This window comes from Camelus dromedarius, chromosome 28 (assembly GCF_036321535.1).
Source record: "Camelus dromedarius isolate mCamDro1 chromosome 28, mCamDro1.pat, whole genome shotgun sequence".
Taxonomy (NCBI): domain Eukaryota; kingdom Metazoa; phylum Chordata; class Mammalia; order Artiodactyla; family Camelidae; genus Camelus; species Camelus dromedarius.
In genome coordinates, this window is record NC_087463.1 from 18,541,758 (window position 1) to 18,565,555 (window position 23,798).

General features: G+C 44.2%; 1 protein-coding gene across 1 annotated transcript; it reads left to right on the forward strand.

Annotated features, from left to right (window-relative positions):
* Window positions 1-295: 295 nt before the first annotated feature.
* LOC105100413 (serpin B11) lies at window positions 296-13,834 on the forward strand. The gene is made up of 8 exons (XM_010993433.3): window positions 296-347; window positions 6,125-6,308; window positions 7,359-7,418; window positions 8,581-8,709; window positions 8,877-8,994; window positions 10,081-10,223; window positions 11,188-11,343; window positions 13,430-13,834. The coding sequence occupies exons 2-8, from the start codon at window positions 6,141-6,143 to the stop codon at window positions 13,832-13,834; spliced, it is 1,179 nt and encodes a 392-aa protein (XP_010991735.3). The 5' UTR covers window positions 296-347; window positions 6,125-6,140.
* The last annotated feature ends 9,964 nt before the right edge of the window (window positions 13,835-23,798 follow it).

Consider the following 23,798-nt stretch of genomic DNA (forward strand, 5'->3'; position numbering starts at 1 on the left):
TTTTGAATGGGGCAGTGCCAATTTGAACGTGTCCAAGCTACTCTTTTTAGAAATACAGCTCATTTTCTTAGATAGAGGTAAGGCTCCTCCACGTTTCCCCATTAGCAAATCAGAAGGAGGTTAAGAACTGGGTGCTTCTCCAGAAAGCACGGCCATCCTGACAGTCTCCTTTTAGAAGGACTTCCTTCTCAGAGCTGTCTTTGCTGCCCAGCAGGTGTCGAGCTGAATCACTGAGGACACAAATGGAAAGGGAGGGGCAAAAATAAAGGCTTTATATTTCTTCTTCAGGGACCAGGCTCCAACCTCTCCTGCCAAACTGTCCACTTCGCCACCGAAAAGCAACAAAGGTAAAGAGAAGTATCTCTGTACTTTGTGTTTCAGCCGTGCGTCTGGTCAAAGGGGAAGAGATGGGAGCAGCGAAATGCGGCACCTGGACCGGGGTGCAATGAGCCACAACGAGGGGCAGCTTAACCTTTTAGTTGGGGGTGGCTTTTTGTTAATGCAGATCAGACGTTAACACGAATGTCACTGATATTGTGCATTTAAAATCCTTGAGGCGGGCTGACTTGATTTGAAATCTCCGATTAGTTTAGCAAAAGGGACTCTGTTGATTGCTTCTACTTCCTCCCTGATAATGCTTATTCAAACCAGAGCCAGTCACCGATGGCTCTGGCCTCTGTGTGATACAGCACCTCTTAGCTCCTCAGAGGATCTTAACTCCACTGGATTGGCCTTATTAACACCTTTATGTGTTGGGAAGAATTCCTTTATTTTCCTGGGTCTCAGTTTCTTCTTGTGACTTTAAAATTAGTCTCATAAAAAGTAGGTGTATTCTGTAAATGGATGTAAAGGCTCATAGTTCATGGTTGTGTGATGGGGTGACGATTCTGAAGTTCCTGCTACTTCTAGGCTCAATGAGCACATTGTGAAATTTAAAAGGTTTGAAGGACAGAGCGTGAGAGTAAAAGATTCGCCCTGATTTAGGGGAGAGGAGGGAGTCATTTGAGATGGTTAAGAATCTCCCCAGGCTCCGTGCCCATTGTGAGAGCTCAGTGTCTTAGCTACCCGGGAGGTGTGTTTCGCCAGATAGGACAGACCCAGCTTCTCTGTCTCCCTGCAACGCTTTAGTGGCAATACGCTCTTCTAAGATATGTTATCCATGCCTTTACAAAGAAGTTCCCACACAGGTGGGTAAGAGGGTGTGCAGGGGGCTAGTCCCCACACAGTGTTCATGGTGGCGTGGACTCCGAGGCCACTGGGTGTCTGTCACCGAGGAGTGGCTGCACGAATGTGGCGAAAGCACAGAAACCCAGCACTCAGAAGTAACAGATTACGTTTCCAGAATAACATAGATGAATCTTAAAAGCGTAGGGCTGAGTGAAAAATAAACTATTCAACATAAGCTCATTTATGAAAATGAAAAAAATGCATGATATAAGGAAAGCAATAGAATATAAGAGAACGTAAATAGAGGGACACGCTTTAAACATGTTGTGTCATCTTTGGGAACGGAGGAGACGGGACGTGTTGGGTCGAAGGCAATGAGCAAAGCAGTGCTTTGGTCCAGTGATGGCTCGTGGTACAAACTGACGGACGTGATTCCCTCAATCTTTTATGCTTATGGTTCAAAAAGAAGACACACGCATATAAACACATTAATAAAATAAAAGTGCCTGGTATGCAATAAGTAGCCCATCAGTGTATTCCGAACTCTTTTCCTGGGCAGCCCGGTAACTGTGGGGCCACAGGAACTGTGACATGTAGGCAGGCTGTTTTACAATAACAATGAGGCATAGATTTAAGAAGAATAAGCTTACATTTCCTTATAAATCCAAAATTGCATTTCAGAACCGGACACTAGCTAGAGTGCAGAGCCCAATAGGAAGAGGGTCTGGCTTGGACATGCTTCAACGTAGGATGTGGTTTCATTATTAAAGCAACTAACGGTGGGGACAGCGTAGCTTAGCAGCAGAGTAACTGCTTAGCGTGCACGAGGTCCTGGGTTCCATCCCCAGTACCTGCATTAATAAATTATAAACCTAATTATCTCCCCCTAAAAATTTTTTTTAAAAAAGCAACTAAACAAAGGCCTCCAAGGATACTGTTATTATTCAGCGTGTTACAGAGAGCTCTATTAAAATTAACTTGAACAGTATCTTGTTAAAGGCACATACTAGTATTTTCATTAAGATCAGCTAACCTTTTGTGTCATACCTTTAAAAAACTTTCAAGAGCAAAGAAAAACATGGCCCAGGCTTGGGGTAATACAACTGCTAAGCTCCAAGAAACTGTGTTGGAGGGTCTGATGGTTGGAACCCATGACATCTACTCCTTAATCGTTATTTTAGGACAGCCAGTTTCGATTACAGGGATGTGTGATCATCTTTTTTGCCATTATAAATGTCATGGGCCATTATTTTGAAAGTCCATGAGTGACACACTTCCTTTCAGCCTCTCTCTGCCTGATGAGTGCTGAGCTCTGCACACTCCTCCCTGCCCCAGTTCTCAGGCCCCAGTTCCCTTGGCTCTCTTTGGCTCTCTCAGCGCACAAAGTACTGTGTTTTAAGGAAAAGGACGACACAAATGCGTAAATCTCTGGGTCACATCCCAGAGAACACATTTCCAGTGAGCTCAGCTCTGATGTAAGGCAAGTCAGTAACTCAAATAAACACACACTGGCGGAGATACAGACCAGTCGTCTGCTGAAACAGCCTAGAGAATGTAGGCCTAGACTAGGATCCTGAAAGAAAGCAAAGCCATAATCTAGAAGATGAGAGATAGAAGAACGAAATGGTCCCAGATCCCTGGGGGACTAAATAAGGGAAAAGATGTAGCTGTGCTGGAAAAGCATGCGTGTGGTGGGCTAATTGGTCCTGGTGGACCAGAGCGGTTAAAGAGATCCCTAAAGAGAGCTGGGATGCTTCTAGCTGCAAGAAACAGAGGCCTCAACTAAAATAGCTTGAACAATAAGGATAAAGCTATCGTCTTACAGGACAAGAAATCCTGAGCTAGGGCAGATCCGGGGTAGGTTAATCCACCCACTCAATGGTGGGTCATCAAAGCCTCAGGGCCTTTCCATCAGCCTCTCTGAAATCCTGACTTGGTCACAGAGTAGCCGCTGCTGGAGCGGCGCCATGAAGACAAGACAACCTGACACGAAGAAGAGGCTGCTTCCATCCTGTGAGTCTCTTTCCATCGGAGGGAAGCCTTTTCCAGCAGCCACATCTTATGGGCAAGGACTGCCATACTGTCCGATATTTAAAATTTTATTTATTTTCCTCCAACTTTATTGAGGGATAATCGACAAACATAATGGTGCATATTTTAAGTATACAATGTGATAATTCAATATACATACACACATTCGATATACATACATACATACATAGACCAAGATCAAGACAATGAACGCATCCATCGCCTCACACAGTTAATGCTTTGTGTGTGCAATGAGAATGCTTAACATCTGCTGTCAGCTACTTGCAAGTCTACAGTACTGTATTGTTCACCATCGTCACCATGCGGTGAAGGTATCTGAAAAGAGAAAAGATGTGTGGGGCATGCAAGGCTTCCGGGGACAGTTCTGCCCGTCTCCAGCCCTACCGCCCACCACCTCTGGCCTTCTGTGTCATGCTCTTATGGTAGAAAGTTTCTCTTTCAGGTTTTTGAGTCTCTGCTCACGCTATTCTTTCTCTCAGTAATGATCTTCCTCTATGTACATACCTGGATGACTCTTATTTCATTCTTCAAGAAGCAGCGGGCACCTCCTCCAGGAAGTCTTCCTGTAACTCCCAGGTTGGCTCTGTGCTTCCACAGCATTCTGTGTACATCCGTGTATTGTAGTACTGAACGAACTGAAATTTCTTCCTTCGTTTCTTCCTTCCACAGATACTTAATGAGTGGCAACCCTATGGCCAGGGCTGGTGCTGGAATAAAGCTTAAAAAAACAAAGTCCTTGCTCTAACGGACGTTTACTCTAGGCAGACGGGAATTAGACAGTAAATACATATATAACATATACACATATTTAATTTATATAAATAAATATAATATTGTTTATTCTTATTTTATCAATACCTAGATACACATGTATATATTATATATATAAATACACACATATGTAATATATATGGCAAATAAATAATAATTACTATATATAGGGCAAATAAACACAAACTGATTTATATTTACATAGCATGTATGTATATAATACACACAAACTAGGATAATGAGATGGGGAATCACTGGAGGATGTTTGCAATAGAACAGTCAGTGAAAGCCTTACTGATGGGATGCTGAGTGCGCAGAAGGAAATGGATGGACTGCTGGAGGGAGCCATCTGGATATCTGGGGAAGAGCACCCCAGGAGATGCTCCGAGATGGAATCTGCTTGGCGTGGTGAAGGCATGCCAGGAGGCGACATGGCTGGAACAGAGCGAGCTGGGAGACTGGTGGGTGATGAGGTCTGAGAGGCAGCAGAGGCCAGACCCTGAAGGCCTCGCTGGTCATGGAAGGAAGCCTGTGTTCTGCTCTGAGAGAAAGGGAAGCCACTGGAGTTTGGCGCAGAGGCCATGAGCTGCCCTTACGCAGTTAGTACCTGAGGAACCCATCTCTTAAAAACAACACTCTGTCTTCTCTAGGAAATGTAACATAGGAGGTAAGGTCTGAAGTAGGAAGACGAGAGAGGAGACTGTCTCTCTGATCCAGGAGAGACGTGATGATAGCTTTGCCCTGGATGCTAAGCAGAGAGAGTGAGTGATGGACCAGTGGTGAGTGTTTCTGAAGACAGAGGAAATGGGATTTTTGGAAAGTTTGAATGAGATGTGAGTGAAACACCATTTAAGGATGATCTCCAGGTTCTTGGCCTGAGCAAATGGAAGAACGCAACAGCCCTTTGGGGGAGATGAAGACGGCTTTGGGGGGAGCAGGCTGGAGAGAGGGTTAGGAAGTTGAGAGTCTGTTTTTGGACATTTTACATGAAGCTAACATATTAGACCTTCAAGTAGGGATGTCAACTAGACAGCTGGATACATGAATCTGGAATGTGGAAGCAATATACACTCAGGAGCTAACAGCCTACCAGTGACTTAGAGCTCGAGGGTGGAAGAGATCACCTATAGGAACAAAAACAGAGACGAGGACCAAGGTTTGAATCCTGATGTGTGAAGTTGTACAGAGGCTGAGAATGTGAGAGAGAGCCTGTAAAACAGACTCAGAAGGGGTGGCTCCACTGCGGGTGGGAAGCAAGAGACAATGATGACCCAGAAATTAAAGGAAAAGAGTGTTCACTGGCAACTGGAGGGTCCTGGAAAGTGAAACATCCCAGAGGGCAAGAACGATGCAGAATTACTTTTGTATCTACAGCCCCCACACTTAGCAGTGCTCAGCAGGTGCTTGGGGGGCTGAGTCAATGAACACTTCCTGACCCACTACTGTCCTCAGGTAACACACACCCCAGCCTCGTCGTCTTCCCTCTCAATTTTTTCTCCTCTATTCCTCCATTTTCATTGACATTATGCTGGGCTGAGGGGCTTGACCACCTTCTGATGGCATGACCTATTTGCTAGTATCACCTTGCTTTCATGGAGGGCACAGGAAATGAGGTCCCACCAAGGAGATAAAGGTGCGGAGAATGTTGCCCACGGTTGTTCTGTTGACTGTCTCCTTGTCTGTGCGAGAGTGACCAGGATGGAGACTGTGCAGGTGGGCTGCCTAGCAGGAAAGCATCTCTTTTGGCTGAGCTTCTGTAGCTCAAGGATTTTTCTGTGCAAATTCCAGGTCGAGGAGCGTCTTAAAGCATGGAAATTAAGAGCAAAAAGACCCAATTCCTTCTGCTCTTTGGCCCCAGAACAATGACGGAACACTTAAACGTACCCCAATGTTGGTGAGACAGCTTTGCACTAGTGGTTGGAAGGAACAGTGAATCTTCTCTTCTTTAGAATCTAAAAGTACTAAATGCCCCCCTTTGGCATTTACTGCTTTCTCAGAAATGGTGACAACAGGCTGCGACTTTTCATGAAGCAGGGTGCTCAGGCTACTAAATTCATGAAATGTAGTAACTGAATGCTAGATATTATCTGTACCTCCAGGCGATCGTCTGAGCCTTTCTCCCTTCTGTTCTCAGGTAGCGCTTGGCAAGAATGGATTCCCTTAGCACAGCAAACACTGAATTTTGCCTTGATGTGTTCAAAGAGCTGAACAGTAACAACGCAGGAGACAACATCTTCTTTTCCCCGCTGAGTCTGCTTTATGCTCTAAGCATGATCCTCCTTGGAGCCAGAGGAAACAGCGCGAGGCAGATGGAAAAGGTGTGCATGCAGCAAAAAATTCCTTGCAGCCTGGAAGTCTCACCTGCACCCGCTTTGAGTCAGCCAGATTACCTCCATCCTTATACCAGGAAAACTGCCATCTCATGAAAGAAGGAACACATTTGAGCAAAATTTATTATGAATGATGACTTAAATAATGCAATACATTACAATGCAAATAACACAATACATGCTATTCCTAATCTCTTCCTTACTGACAGTGGTTTCACACATAAATGTCTACAGTTTAATTTCAGAGTTTTATTCTTTTAGTGATTTGAACATGTATGGTATTACTCTTGCCCTCTACAATTTTAACTTACAATAAAACTTAATGACACTTTAAAAATTACAAGTTTTTAAAAGTACTCAGTAATACATTTGGAGTTTGTGACAACCCTGTGTAGCAGGGGCAGGAATTGTTATCCCCATTTTACAGATGAGGAAACTGAGACTAAAAGAGAAAGAGTGACTTTTCAGGTTACGTAGGCTGATGTGCGGTGGGTTTTCCTGCTGTGGAGCTTTATTTGCTGTGGGAAGTCTAGAAGAATGTCACTTAACAGCCCCAGGATGCTTGAACGTCTTATTATTGTTTGTCTTTTATTCCTTTATTCCATATTCTGATGCACTTTCATGAGTTCTTGCATTTAAAATAGGTATTGTTCGGGGAAACCATGCAATGGTTTACAACAAGCCTGATGGGCACTGTCACAGTGATGGCCTGAGAAGAGTGACAGGGGCAGGAGAGCCTGGTGGACAAGAGCTCGGTGCCTGGGGCCTGACCGACAGTGGCCTGGGGGCAAGTCCCCTAATCTCATGAGCTCAGTTTCCCTAACAGAAAATGGGGATAACAGTCTCTACTCATAAAGTTGTTGAGAGGATTAAATGAGATACGTAAAGGCTTAGTTCAGGACTTGGAATAGAACATCATTAAGCATCAGCTATTACTGTTGCTCTTTATCTGAAATGGAAAAAGAGATGCTTCTAGCTGTTAACCTTTATAGACCATATCGGGCTTTTGATGCCAATCCATCCCCTTTTTTTTTCTAGGTGCTTCATTTTAATCATATTGAAGAATCTTTAGGACCAGAGTTCAAGGACTCAGCTAAGGTATGACAATATCACTGCTGAGCTTTCAAATGCTCTTTAAGTTAAGCACCCCGAGAAGTAATACATTCCGGGGGGGGAGTGGCAGAGCCCCTTCTCGGGCCCGCAAGAGAGCTAGCGACGTCTCCGTGGGTCCGCTCCTTTCATTTCCCTGAGGATGGCTACGGCCGAGAGACTGTAACACAAAGACAACCACAGTAATGGAGCCCCCAGATTTTAGCACACCGTTATTGCCATCCTTACTCAAATTGTCTGTTCTTTTATGGACTGTGCCCCGTGGTGAGTCTGCCAGACTCCTCCAGGCAGTGTCTGATTTTTTAGTCCCATGGAGGGACTGAGAAAGGACCCCAATGCTTTGCCTTTTACTTACCTACCAGGAGAATAGGGCCTGATGTCACCCCACCCACGTGCTCTGGGACTGGGGTCCCAGTTCTAACAAAAGGATTCCTTTTGACACCAAATTAAATAGAAACCCCCTGTAAAAATAGTTGTGCATTTGAGAGGGACAGATTGAGAAAGGACAGAAATGCATACAGACACAGAATACTTGCTTCACAGAACCCACCTTACCGTTAGGACATGAAAGTCTAAGGTCTGGGAACATTTGCTTTAGGGAATACAGGCGTCACCCCTACAACGTCCATGAATTCAGATGCATCAAAGCTGCACGCTTCACCAAACTGCTCCTGTGAGGGACACATGGGTGTGTGAGGTCAGTTCAGGGAAGAGCTGAGTGAGTGAATGATCACACAGAAAACGGAGACGTTGCAAGGAGCGTGATGGAGAAGAGAGACAATTCTTTAGGCACAAAGGCAACGATAAAACTTGGATCATTGCCCTGACTATCCCCACGAGGATCCCTTCATTTGTAAAAGCTTTTGCTCTTGGCGTAAACCACTGGGGCCTACATAGACATGCTTTGCAGTGGTTTACAATTCTGCCCACAGTCTGTAACCGAAGTCCCCAGGTGCTGAGATTATTGGGCGAGGGGAAAGCTAGAGAAGGAAAAATGCTATAAGCTCGCCAACTCCTTGTCTGTCAGTATTTGCTGCCCTTTTGTTCAGAGGCCAACACCAGGCTGTCTAGTGTTCACATTATTTATAACTCTCCAATGGCAATGAATCAAGCAATTTAATACTCCATTCACTGTTTCCTGGTGCTTCAGTGCAGCCAAACTGGAAAGATTCATTCAGAGTTTGGAGTTCTGTTCTCTCAGATCAACCGGCCAGACTCTAACTACACCCTCAGCATTGCCAGCAGACTCTACGGGACCAACGCGATGGCATTCCACCAGGTCAGTCCATTTGGAATAGCGGCCGATAGCTTTCTTGGCATTCTCTGCATTTCACACTGCCTGCTGTTTCTGTCTGCCTGTTGTGAATTCAGAATACGTTAAGCTGTGGGTTTTGGCTTTCCTTACACTATTTTTGTGTTGTTGTGCAACTGTCCTCTCTCTTACAGCAATACTTACACTGTTCTGAGAAACTGTATCGAGCCAGGCTGCAAACGGTTGACTTTGAAAGGTCTGCGGAGGAAACGAGGAAGGCTATTAATGCTTGGGTTGAAAATAAAACTAACGGTAAGGATGGGTCACATGTGTGTCTCCAGACTTCATTTGAACTGTGTTGATAAACTGAGTTAACATGCTAAGGAGGAAGGTGGGCGGGGTCTGGTTAGCTTAGTGTTCTAGCTTCAATTTAGTGCTCCAGTGCCTAGAATCATGCCTGGCACACACAAGTCGCTTAAAATTTTTTAGCATAAATGAATAGATTGATTGGTGGTGTCTGTCATAGGTGTGGATCAGGGACCCACATGCTGTGTATCTATCTAGACTATTACTGATATTGTCATTCATTTATGCATTTATTTATCATTCATTCAAAGATACATATCTTTGTGTATATATATACACACACACACACACACACACACACACACATACATATATATTGAGCATTCACTGTTAGACATTGTTATTGCATGCTAGGTATTGTGTTTGACCCAAAAGTTCAATAAAAATTCAAACTCCCATCAAGCTTAGGACTCTGATATTCCAGATACCTGTTTCATATTATACGACAGATTATGTCCCCAAACTTTTATAAATTGCAATGCACCAAAATGCACCTAGAGGACTTGGTGTTCAGTGTTGATCAGTATATTTACAAAGCTAGCGACTCCTGGTTGCTTTTATAAATCATGACTTTCAGATACGGATTTACTTCAAGTGTTGGCATCTATGCTTGTGACAGACTCACGTTAGCGTACTTAGAGGAGGAGTGACTGTTTGAAATGCGTAACATATTTGCACATGGTGAGGTCTTGGTAGGTATAAAGCCTGATAAATATCAAAGCCACAAGAAATTATTAAAGGACTTTCTAAAAATGCAGCAGTGTGCAGGAAAGCATTGGCTGCAACCAGGTGTAAGGCGAGCTAACCCACAGCTAGCAGACGAGCTAGTCCTTGGGTGCCATCTTCTGATTAGAAGGAACAAAGTATTCAATATTCTTTGACATAAAACTTCAGGCTTCATGGCCACAGATCATAATTAGCTTCAAAACAAGGCTCCGCATTTCTGGTGACTCTTCTACTCTCTGTTACTAATAAGTTCAAATCCCTTAAATATGTTATCTATTCTTTTTTTATTATTATTATTATTATAAGGAAAAGTCACTAACCTCTTTGGAAAGGGCACGATTGACCCTTCTTGTGTCATGGTCCTGGTGAATGCCATATATTTCAAGGGACAATGGCGAAACAAATTCCAGGAAAGAGAGACGATGAAAACGCCCTTTCAGCTAAGTCAGGTGAGTATCTTATTTTCAGATCAATGATACATTTCAGAGAATGCAATAACTGTTTAAGGAGAATTCAGGAAGTTTTAGTGAAAATGCTGGTCTAAGTTTTAATTGTGTTTTCTGTGAATTTTATTTTCATTATTCTTTCTGAGGTGACAGTAACCTTTCTCACTGGACACCTAGCTGGGGCCTTTGGACACTGAGATGTTCTGGAAGAGAGGAAAGCTTGTCCTTTTCTGTTTTTGGAGGAGGGGATTAGGTTTACTTATTTACTTTTTTTTTTTTTTTTTATGGCGGTACTGGGGATTGCAACCAGGACCTTGTGCACGCGCTCAAGCACGCGCTCCACCACTTAAGCTACACCCTCCCCCCGATAACTTGCCCTTTTCTTACTGTTCTGTATATGAATTCTCCCCAGACATGCTTTCCCCAGCAAATACACTCTCTAGCAGTGTGACAGAACTATCTGTATCAATTTTCTCCCAGAAAGTCTCTAGCTGGATTAAAAAAAAAATGTGATCCTAAAATCTCATTTTATCTGGAAACCTCAGCTTTGTTTTTGGAAAACACACAGATTATCATTTTTATTTCTATGTTATGTTATTTGAACTATTCGGGCTATAATAAGGACTTATTTTAAAAATAACAAAGCAGGGGGAGGGTATAGCTCAGTGGTAGAGCGCACGCTTAGCATGCACAAGGTCCTGGGTTCGAGCCCCAGGACCTCCATTAAAAATAAATAAATAAAAACCTAATTACTCCCACCAAAATAAATAAAAATTAAAAAAAAACACAAAGGCTAACCTTTGCCAAGGAAAGTAATAAAGGGTGCACTTTAAAGTTCCTAAGTCACCTGTGCCTAGAACATTGATACAGATACTCGTGTTATGTCAGAAAATAGGGGCAAATACATGTGCACGCACATATGGAGCTGTACCATCTAATTACAATCTTTTTTTTTTTTTAAAAAAAGGGTAAAAGCGTAACTGTGGAAATGATGTATCAAACTGGAATGTTCAAATTGGCCTTCATCAAAAAGCCACAGATGCAAGTCCTTGAGCTGCCCTATGTTAACAACACGCTAAGCATGATTATTCTGCTTCCAGTGGGCACGGCTGATCTACAGCAGGTAGGGTGACAAGAACGCTCACGTGCAGAGAAAGCGTGTGTGCACGTGTGGGGACACACACACACACACAGTGTGGAGCCCAGGACGGTAGTGCTGTCCATCGAATTCCATCACGGTAGAGATTTAGCTGTACTGCCAGGGTCTGTGAGAGGACAGGGGGGATGCCTGGCCCCTGCCTTCAGGGTCATGTATTCTGGGAGAATAATCTATCCTTACATTCAAAAAGGGCACACGGAGGCAAAAGTGCCTGTTGTACCAACATACACACATATCAGTCGGTCATTGGACACGTGGGAAGCAGCTTTCTAGAGTAATGAAATTATAATGCTGTTTGGACCCCCCCAGTCCACAGAGATAAGCCATCTTCTTCTCAGGAGCAGTATTTCTGATCCAAATGTGACATGCTCTCACGGGCTAATCTCCATTTTTAGTGTCCTGGTTTTGTGGGGAAGGGAGCACCACAGCCACGGAGATGAGGGCATGGTGGCGGCTGGAGTTTGGGTCTAACCTCTCTCTCTGGCTGCAGCCAAAGCTGCACAGCACGCAGCAGGCAAGACACTGCTATGGGGCAACCACCGCCTGGACGTCCCAATGCTCTGCTAGAATGACAACCAGTTTCTCGGGACCCCAGCCGAGCCCCGGGGCTTGCTGAGGCTGACATAGCACGTGGATGGGATGGCCACAGTCAGGGAGGGCCTGCTTGAGGTTAAACGAAGTGGGTGGGGGGCAGGGAAAAATAGCTGGGCTGGGATGTAGCATCGGGACCTCTAGCGGGCAGAGCAGCACCGCCACGGCCACGAGGACAGGCGTGGCAAGTGTGGCCTCTGAGGCTTGTGGGCTGCAGTGGGGGCATGTGGAGGCAGAGAGCATTTTGGAAGCAGTTTAGAAGTGGTCTTTGTTAACTTCTGATTCATTTATTTATTTGCTCCTTGGTTCCTCATACACCAAACATTGAGTATCTACCATGTGCTGAGAACTCTGCTACGTTCTGGAAACACAGACAAACGTGTGGTTCCAACATCGAATCATAAACGTGGTAACAAGGGCTGTGACAGACCCTGTAGAAAGTTCTATGGGAGTAGAGAGGGCCCGGGTTGGAATGAGGAGATCAGGGAGGTTCCCTAGTAGAGGAGTCTCGATGCCTCCCCAGAGGAGTGGAAGGTAAGGAGGTAGGACAGGGGACCCGTTGTTCTAACCAGAGCAAAAGCACATGCCAATGCCTCAGCCGTGCGAGGCAGCGAGATGGGCTTGACACGAAGTCGTGGTAACTTGGATGAGGGCAGAAAGGGCAAAAGGAAAAGATGCTTAGGAATGAAAACCATCTTTGTGTCTGATTTTATATTGTCAGGATGGGGAGAAAGTGACAAAGTCTTCCACTCATGTAGTAGATTGACGGAGCCTGACACACCGGTTTGGAGCTGTGGGGAGGGCTCGCCAGAGAGTTTCAAATGCTCCAGGGGAGAGGTTTGAAGGACTTACAGAAACTGATGAAACTGGGTGTAGAAGGAGCGGGCAGAGTGGGGAGGCTGCCTGGGGGACTCGGAGCACAGATGCGGGAGAGTCGCTGAGCAGACGCAGAAAGGACACTCAGAGTCCAGCTTCCGACACAATGAAGGAGGGGCTGAGGGACGAGAGCAGTGGAACAGGGGGTCCTGGCATCACAGAAGCCAAATGAGAACCCAGTTCATAAAGGAGATGCGATTGAAGGTTTCAGATAGGAGAACCCAATAGAAACGGTTTAATTCATCCAGGAAAGGCGGACGCGGTGACTTCTGCCGAGGCAACAGAGGGAGTTAAAGAGACACCTACATTCTGAGGGAATTAAGGCAAAAGACTGTAGGATACACGACTGAGAAGCTAATTATGAAATATTGATGAGAAGTAGACAATAAAAGAGGGAAGATGAAGCTGAATGCGAGTCTTTTTTTTTTTTCCAGATAGGACTTGAGCACATTGTAAAGGCAGAAAAGAAATGGACATTGCATCAGTCACACTGATGTAAACAAACAGCACTTAAAACAAATAGCACGTAATGCCGAGGGTGTGCATTTGGCTCACGTGGGCTCATCGGTGTTTTGTCACGTAGGTAGAAGAGCAGCTGAACGCGAAGACGTTCTCTGAGTGGACCAGCCCCTCTAACTTGGTGGAGCAGGAGGTTGAAGTGCATCTCCCCCGATTCAAGCTGGACGTCAAGTATGAGCTCAACTCGCTGTTGAAATCCCTTGGGATGACCGACATCTTCAGCCAGGTCAAAGCTGATCTTTCTGGAATATCACCTACCGAGGGCCTCTTTGTAACAAAAGTCATCCACAAGTCATATGTGGATGTCAACGAGGAGGGCACGGAGGCAGCTGCGGCCACGGGGGTCGTCGTGGTCGTGAAAAGACTCCCCATCCGAGCTCAGTTCATGGCGAACCACCCCTTCCTGTTCTTCATAAGGCACATCCAGACCAACACGATTCTCTTTTGTGGCAAGCTCGCCTCTCCCTAAGCAGCGGGGCTGAGCCAGGCTCAGAGTCACAGAGGAGGTGCAGGGACAAACCCCTTCCTGAAAGCAGTTCATACGTCATACACCCCCGTGCCTCCATTTGCTCCTCTGCAAAATGGGGCTAAGCTCTCTCCCAGCTTACTCCGTGAGTTGGTGAAGCCCTAAATTGATGCTAATCCCAGAAGAAGGGATGTTTACAAAAAAGCCTCCCTTGCTCTCTTTTCTTTGGGGCCTCATTTAAGTGTTGTCTGGCTGAGCAAGTCAGTGAGAAAAGTCTCAAACAATGAGCTTTTCTTGACTTGGAGAAGTCAGTGAGCTCTTGAATCAGTGACCACTTTACCTTCTGAAAACCAAATGAAGGGCTTCAACTTCGGTTGGATTTTAAAATCTGTTATTTTCCCTGCGTGTGTACATCTAACACTGTGAATTCTAATAAATACGTGCAATGCCTTCAGTTCTTTGAGGATTTTCCATACTCGGCAGCAATTAACTACTTAACGAAAGGAGACTGTGGACAAGGGGACGTCTATTCAGTGAGCATTTTAGTGGAATCTCTGGCCAAATCTTTTTGAGCTTTAAGTTGAATTAATAGGTTTTTCTTCCTCTTCTTCCTTCTCTCCCTCCTCTCTCTCAAAAATGCAATGCGTAAAATTTCACAACAGCAGAAACCAGTAATCAATCAGAAAAGTTTTACTAAAAAATTTTTTTTTAAAGAAAGCCTCCTTAATTTCTATTCAAGATAATAATAATCTGGTGATAGGGGCCATAATCCATGCACTGCCTTCCCAAGGCCCTCTTTCTTCCTGGCCTCCCTCCGAGGTCTGAACACAGACCAGCTGCTCCAATCTCCCGTCTCTCCCCTTCTGGGCAGAGGTAGTGATGGGCAGAGTCCTTTTACAGCTGAGAGTGGGGGCATCCAATGATGGCTTTTCCTTTCCTAGAAGGGCACTGAAGGATGGGCTTACTTTATTCTTTAATAATAAAATACAAGCAAGCAACGATTTCAGAAAAGTAGAAGACTGCACAATATCCCCTTAAAATAACACATGAAATTGCTCGTGGCCCTGGAACGGCAGTCTTGCTTCTAAGGATCCTCCCCCAAGCCCGCTTGTCACACGGCATAAAGCCAAGAAGCCACGTTGGCTTCGTTCACAGGATAATCCAACAGGATTCGTTGTGGAACAGCAAGAGACACGGAGCAACAATGATGGGGGTAAAAATGGAGCTGTTTCTCGGCATCTGCTGTTCACTTTAAACACCCTGGGAAGACAGTGAGTGAAGTCTGTGCAGTGAATGCTGGGCCCTTCCCCGCGGAGGCTGGCGTCATCAAGAAGACCAGAGATAACAGGGCTTGGTGAAGGGAGCCCTTGGACCCTGTTGGTGGGAATGGAAACTGGTTCAGCCATTATCGACAGCCGTACAGAGGTTTCTCAAAAAAAATTAAAAACAGAATTACCATATGATCCACCAACCCCACTTCCGGGTACACATCCAAAGGAAACGAAATCAGTGTGTGGAAGAGATATCTGCCCTCCCCCACCATGTTCACTGCGACATTATTCCCAGTAGCCAAGGCAGGGAAATAACCTCGGTGTCCACCACCTAGAGCTGTGACACTGTTCTGTCTGATACTATAATGGGTGACACACGTCATGATACGTTTGTCTAAGCACAGAGGGTTAACATCACAAAGAGTGAATCTGATGGGATTTATTTAATAACAATGTATTTAAGTAACTACCAATTGAATTAACTATTACTATTATACTATTATAATAGTAATTATGATAATGTAGGCTCGTCAATTGTCACGAGTGTGTCACACTAGCTTTAGATGTCATTAGTCAGGGAAACTGGGGGAGGGGTGGAGAGGGCATATGGGAAGTCTATACTTTCTGGTCAATTTTTCAGTAAACCTAAAACTACTTCAAAAATCTATTGACTATTAATTAAAAGCTAAAGACTATTAGTTAAGAAAAAAGGAAGTAGGGGAGAAAGGAAGGAAGACACATTTACCTGGATTTCAAAAAACCAAAAAAGCTTTACTTTTTCCTCCAGTGTTCTCTGATAGTATTTTGTCTTTGTTTCTGTTGTTTTCAGTCCTGAGACTAAGACACGTTCGCCTGTGTTTATCGCGCTCCTCCCCCTCTTGCTGCAAGGGCACTGAGCCGCCAGGTCGGTCGGCGTTTGGCACACACGCGGTCACAGTGACTCAGACAAAATTGCTGCTTTCCCAACAGTGTTCACATCCACACCTTGCTGCGCAGGGAAGCCTGTCGCCCCCATGGGCAGCAAATAGCATTCAATCAAGTTCTGAGTCACGGTGCATCAGAGGGGCGTAGAAGGTCAACTTTTGCTGAGTTTCTCTGTGCAGGGTGGTTCTTCTGTGTTAAATTGCTGCAAATTTAAAAGACAAAGTGAAAAAAAGAAAAAAAGAAAAAAACTACCGCTTGGGCAGTGGTACAGTGAGAGATTTGTTTGCATATTTACTGATAAATCTAGTTTTCTCCCTTTACTTCCAGATTTGTCACTTTTTTTTTTTTGTCTCGGAAAATGTCAGGAGCAGAATGGAATGGCAGAAACAAAGACTTTTTTTTTTAATGGTGGTACTGAGGATTGAACCCAGGACCTCATGTATGCTAAGCATGCGCTCTACCACTGAGCTGTCCCCTCCCCTCTGGAAGCAAAGACTTAATGGAGACCACTCTTGGGGAAAACTCCCCTTCAAACTCCCTCATTTGCGGGATCAGGCTCCTTCCCCACGGGCCGTCCTTTGACGCGTCTGGGTGAAGGGGAAGACGCTAACCCTGGTGTGACTGGCTCAGTTCCGCCTGACTTCTGCCGTCCTCGGCATTAAGCCTCCCATTTCACTCTCAGAAGTGCTCTGGTTTCAACGATAAGTTATGAGGTTTCCGTATCTTAATACTATTGGATATTACTCCACGGTCTGAGGTCATCCTGTCCGTTGGTGTTGAGTTACCGAAGACAGCAGAGAAAGGGCTGCTCATAGAAGGCCCCAGTTCTCCTGGCAACAATAACCCCGTGGTACGTTATCATCCCCCGACCTTTGCTCTGGTGTCTCCGCGGTCCTCGGATTCTCTTCCTGAGAATGCCACCCATCTTATTCCTCTGGGACCTTTCGGTGAGAAGCTTCTCCTTTTTTACTTCTTTCCACTGGGGGCTCCTGTGCTTTCTTTGTGTCAACAGTGGAAGCAGAGTTCAATGAGACACCCAACCCAGCCTCCACCAGACCCCCGAAGGCACATATCCCTCCAGCCAGCACCAAACCTGCTGCCCCAGAGTGAATGCCTTTAAAGCGTTCTTGCCATTTCATTATTTGTTGCTACCCTGATTCATTTCTTGAAGAAATATTTCTTGAGTGCCCATTAGGTTCCAAAGCACCACGTTAAGCCATAGATATGTAGTGAGTAACAAAGAGCCACAGCGTTTGTCCTCGTAAGCATGTATTTTAGCAGAGATGACGGACTTTAGAACAGGAACAACAACTGGGTGCTGGGTGCTGCGATAAGACTGTTACGGGCAAGGACAAGTGATGAGGATGGGGTGATGGGTGGGGTCCTCTCAGTGGGGAGCCCCCTAGGCCATTTCAGGGAGGGAGGGCTCTCTTCTCAGGATACTGACTCGATCTGATTGGCCTTCTAGAAAGGTCACATGGGCTTCCAAGAAGCCATCCTTACGATGGGAAAGATGCATCATAAATCCCATGAAATAAATCACAAAGGAGCATTTTCCACGTTAACATCACCTTGGCAGGCCTAGAGCCCTTTAGAGGCGGGGATAAAAGGCCTGCTTGTGGTTTATTTTGGTTGTATGTAGGCAGCATCTCTGACAAGTTAGGTGTGACAGTGAAGGGCGCCATTAGGATGCTTCACTGCGTGATGGAACTGTCCAGTAACGCGGAGTGAGTCAGACTCGCCGACAACAGCTCTGATACGACTATGCCAAGAACTCCCCAGTCTGGCCCTCAAACGTCTTTGACCGTCAGTGCTGAAAAGCCCGTTTGTTAGGAAGTAATAAAGCTGTTGACTGACATTTACTGGACTGGGATTTGGCAGGGTTTCCAGGTTCTATGCACAACCTAATGATTTATTTATTTTTTTAAATACTGCTTTCTGTTAATTCAATCACTGTATGTCCTTGTACAGCCTGCATTTCCCAGACGACATGGAACTAACGGTCTCTTTCTGGATTCGATCTCACCGGTTAACGCAGGTCCTTTAGAATCGCACTCCTCACTTCCCTAAGTCCCCAAGTCTTCTCTGGGATTCCCTGCTCTTTCCTCCCTCGTGTTTGGCTCAGTGTGGAATCTGCTCACTCTCTTTGGACATCACCAAAAACTCCACGAAGGGGCCAAGCAGCTCAGCTGCAGAGTCTGTGTTCCATCCTCTGCACTGTAATGCTACTCAGTACATTTGTGGACGTTGGAGGAAGGGTTATATTGGCGGTTTAGAGACTTGGGTTCTACCGCAGCGTCTGACACAGATCCTCTTAAAATGCTATAATCTCTAAACCGTTTGGGTGAACTGACACTAACTTCTAGGCTAGAGATATATTGCTGCAGTTCCCCGTCTCATCACTAGATGGCAGGTGTGGTCACAGGAAGGAGCTGAGGCCTTGGCGAATGAATGGTGTTTAACGTGTAAATCTTACCTTGAACCCTATTGGTAAAACAGCAAAACGGGCTCTTTCAATCAGCCACTATAAATATTTATTAAATTTCTACTCATTGTTTCTTTCGATTTGTGTTTAATAGCCCCTCTTTTCCTCTTTATTTGCTTGATGAGCACTACGTCTGCAGAAGGAGTATAAATCAGACAGCGCGGGATTGGGCTGCAGCATTCGTGACTGAGTCTAGAACAGTATCTGGCTTATAGCAGGGCCTCAGAAATATCTGACATTTCCTTTTCTTTGTTTTTCATGTTCTAGGCATTTATTTATTTTTTTAAATCTTTTATTCTGAATGAATTTTAGTCTTACAGAAAAGTTGCAAACATAGTACGAAGAGTTCCCTTATGTCTCTCACTCCACTTCTCCTAATCTTAACATCTTCCATAACCATAGCGTAGACATGAAGAATGAAAAACTACCTTTGGGACAGCTTATTTAATTAAACAACAAACCTTATTTGAATTTTATTCTTGTCCCCCCAAGTGTCCTCTGTTTGTTCTGGGATTATACCTACAGGGTTTCACATCGTATTTAGTTACTATTTCTTCTCAGCCTCCTTCAGTCTGCAAAAGTTCCTGGTTTTCCTTTGTGTTTCATGTCCTTGACATTTTGAAGAGTACTGACCCATTATTTTATAGAATGTCCGTTAATCTGGATTCGTCTGATGTAGCCTCCTAATTGGAGGGAGATCATGCATTTTGGGCAAGAGATCCGGAAGCACGGGGTTGTGTCCCGAGCGCACCATGTCAGGGTGTTCATCGCGCTGACACGTCTTAGTGCCAGTGACGTTTATCTTGCTCATCTGGAAAATTTGACGATTTTTACGTTTCTCCACTGTCAAGCTACTTTTTTTTTTTTTTATCCCTTTGTAGTTAATAAGAACCTTTGAGGAGTTTTTTTGAGTCTATGTAAATCCTGTATCTGCACAGACATTTGCCCACAAACTTTAGCATTTGTTTTTGCTCTGTTAGTACTCTGTGTTATCCATCTGGCCGAATCGCTACGCTGCTGGCCTTGTTTTTCACTCTTATATGGCCCACCGTTCTTCTGCTGGAGCGGGCACTAGAGAAAGTAGGACGTGCTATATAATCTACTACCGGCTGACTGGTTTTGGATAAAGTTTTGTTTTTTTTTAACTGAAGTATTAATTATACTTTGTAATTAATTATACAGTATTCCCCAACTGGACCTCTCTGAACCTGTTTGAATATGTCTAAAGTGAGATGCCAGCCTCTAAAAACGTAGTGGAAGCAAATGCCAGCAATAATTTATGAGAAATGATCTACCTTCTTAAGTCCATTGAATATGTAAAGAGATGCATTTACTAAAATTTACCCAATGTTGTAAACATTAGTAACTATAGGTAATCAGAAAGAAAAACTCATCAATAATTCTCCCTTTAATTCTAACCCTTGTGAAAATTATGCCAGTGTCCTTCCAGAATTTCCCTACATGTATATACACATATATTTAAACTCCACTTTAAAAAGGATCATGTTCCATACACCATGTTAAACTTGATTTTGGTATTTAATATGTTTTGGACATATTTCTGTGTCAATAAGAATTTTCTACAAAATAACTCTCAAGAGCAGTACAGTGTTCATTTACAGGATGCAACAGGACATATGAATAATTCCTTATTATTGTATTTTTTTCAGTTGGTTTACTTTAAAAATTTTACCTGTAGCAGATGACATTTGAGATAATGTTTGAGGACTACTTTCTCCCTTGAGTTCTCACGTCCACCTTTTAGGCTTTTGATGTGCCTGCCTTCACGAGGAAAGAGTGCACCATGTGGGACAAAGACATTGCTGAAGTTTCTCAGTTTATTTTCTAGACCCTCAGCAGTGACAACAGAGTTGAAAGTGAACCTTTTGTTTGCACATACCTGAATTCGAAAGAGATCAGAGTCTCTGGATTTCCAAAATTTGGCACTAAATACACAGGGTGCAAATAACAAGAAGCAGAATATGTGATTAATAACGAGAAGCAGAATATGTGATTAATTTCGTACAAATATATACACATGCATCTAGGACTGAAACAGCTGGATTAGAGCATAGACTTAAGATCAGCGTTAGCAGACACGGCCGAAGAGCATTCCAAAATAGTTTTTTTTCCGGTTTATATTTCCACCAGCAATACACGAGAGTTCCAGTTGCTCCATATTCTCAGTAACACTTGGTAGCATTAGTCTGATTGACAATAGTGGGTGTGCAGACGTCCCTTATTGTGATTCTAATTTGCATTTCACTGGTGACTCATGATGTGAGATTCTTTTCATACACTCCTGGATGTTTGGATTTCCCTTTTGTGAAGTTCCTGTTCAAACCTTTTGCACATTTTTTTCCACTGGGTTGTCTTTCCTTGTGTCACTGATTTGTCGAACTTTAAATATTCTAGATAACAGGCCTTTGTCAGAAATATTTACTGCAAATGCCTTCTCCCGCTCTGTGGCTTGTCTTTGTTCTCTTTGAGGTGTCTCTTTGATGATCAAGGTTCTCTATGTTGATGAAATCGACTGCTGTTTCCTTTATAGCTATTGCTTTTTGTGATCTGTTTTGACAGTGTGTTGAGCACAAAAGGAATTGAAAACAGCATGGCTTGCTTCCTGTGGTCGAGAAAAGCTGTGATGGGGGTGGCTTACGTAGGAATGCCCATGTAACATTCCATCGAATAAGAGAAAAATTCAGTACAATATATGATGAAAGCATATTATCAAGAAATAAATCAGTATGGGCTCGTGGTGGAAATGGTGGGACTTGAGGTGCACCTTGAGGAATAATGTAGAGACAGAAAAATACTATAGGAGGAGTTCCCATGCACTGGATTCTCCAGGACTGTCCCCTTCTATTACAAGAATAAAAACTACATTTATTAAATGCCAACTACATAGTAAGTACTTTACATATGCTACCAATAATCCTCTCAACCATAAATTTACAGTAATTATCCCCCTTTCTTTTTTTAAAGAGCAAATCAAGCCATAAAGATGCTAAGCTGCTGGCCAAAGTCACGTGGATACAGAGAGAGGAGCTGGGATTCCCGGCTATGTCACACCTTCTGTATTTTGCCACCAGAAGTACATTTCCCTGAAGACCTATCTTGATGTTCAGTTCATAATATATGACCTCTGTTGTGCTATGTGGATTGTCAGCATTTCTCCAGAGTGGCATGTTGCCATTTGTTATTTGCAAAAACCGTATGTTGCAAGCTTGTCATGAGATCTGGGACTTGAGTCACTTCATTTTTCAGGGACACCATTTGAGCCCTAGATAATGACCACCCTAGGAATGGATAAAACTGAAGCATTCGACCGACCTCATTCCTGGACGGAGGACAGGACTGTCTATGTCCTCTCCTGGTGCTTGGCCCCTCTTGACCATGGATCACCCTCGTGTGTATCCCTACTTGTGTTCTATTCTGCTGGCTTTGACTCCCCAACCCTTAACCCATAACCTGCCCCACACCCAGGTATACACAGTTTAGAAGGGAACATGAAAGGACAGGCTCTAGAGTATTTCTTCTGGGGTTTGGTGGGGTTACGCCCCCATGATCAAGTAGGAGGGTGAAGGCAGACATCATGGCACTGCTCTGTGTTTTCTGTTGAGCAGGCAGATGCCGCATGCCTTCCTGAGCCGGACAGGGGAGCCCAGTTGGTGTCCCTCCTTGGTTCCCCTTCCATGATTTTCCTCTAGTGCCATCTGGGAGAGGGGAGGGACTTCTCATGCATTGTTGTCACTGATGCGGCTGTTCTCAACCTCTCCCTTGGGGGTTGAGCCAAGGGGAAGTCTGGGAAATGTTCCCTGAACGGCAGAAGTGAGGTGGGAGGAGGGAGAAGCCTTAGGAGGGAGGAGGCAGGAGGAACTGGAGCCCAGCAGTGAAGGCTGAAGAAGAACAGTGGGAGGAGGTAAGTGGGACTCTTGTGCGTGCTGAGTTATTCTAGGCTTCTAGGTCTCCTCAGGCTCCCTAAGGTGGATGGGGAAGCCCGGGAGCCCGAGGGCTATGCCTGTCATAAGCATTCACCTGCCTTCAAACTTATAGTGTTGCCTCTAGCATCTGGGCTCCTGTAGTCAGACACCTCCTTGCTTGGTAAAACCATCACCTCCTGCACTTCCCCGAAGGCACGGTGAGCTCCCCTATCCAACCTCTATTCTATACAGGGTTGTGTCGCGGGATCTTTGAGATTAGAATGACTGTGGATGGCAGCACCTTTTACACTGGGCAACACATTGGATGCAGGAAAATCAGCTTTATTCTTAACCTTATATGAAAAATACCTCCCAACTGCTGAACAAATCCTGACGCTTGTAAAAGATGACTCAGACACTGAACACATCTAATGTTTGAGTTTGGGCTTTCTATAAGCTAGCTTTTCCCATTGTTTCTTTTCTTTTCTTTTTTTCCTTCCCTTTTCTTTTCTGTCCTTTCCTTTTCTCTTCTTTCTTTTCCTTTCCTTTTCTTCTCCTTTTTTTTTTTGTTTAAAGCAAATGATCCAAAACCCATTCTCAATCATCATTTTGAAAGTTTCTGTTCCATGTTAAGAGCTAGTAACACAGAAGATTCATCTTCTTTGTCTAGGAAATTAAGTCAGCCACAACATGAAAATTTAGCTTCTGGATTTTCTGATTCTTATGAAGTCAAATGATTGTATATAAATTCTGTTCCATCCTTGACAATATGTGTATCCTTGCAAAAGCAACCGAATGGCTTGAAATCCTAATTTTTGGCTGCAAAATAGGTATAATAATAATAAAATAAATAGTTATAATACATTGATGCTTTTGAGGGTCGAGAGAGAGGCTAAGTTGCTGTTGCCTTTTTCTAGATTTAGTTGGTGCAATAGTTTTAAATTATAAAGTTGGACATAGGTCTTTCAAGAATCAACTGGGTGGTTCAGCAAAGCCTTTCCTCTCCTACCTGACTTTCAGAGTGCCCTCAAATGCTTTAGGGTGGGGATTGGCAAATTTACCTCTCAGTCCAAACCTGGCTCACCATCTGATTTTGTAAAGAACGTTTTATTGGAAAACAGCCACGTCCACTTGTTTACTTATTTGCTATGTCTGCTTTCATGCTCCAAGTGGAAAACTGAGTTGTGAAAGATGGCCACCTGGCCCACAAACCCCTTAAAATTTACTGTCTGACTCCTTATAGAAAAATTTGCTAACCTCTACTCTCAGGATTTTCTGGTGAAACACATGCTCTAAATGTCTGCAGTGCGTTGCTTCATCTTTCATGTAATTGTAAGCACTGGGCACTACAGGAAGCAAAATAA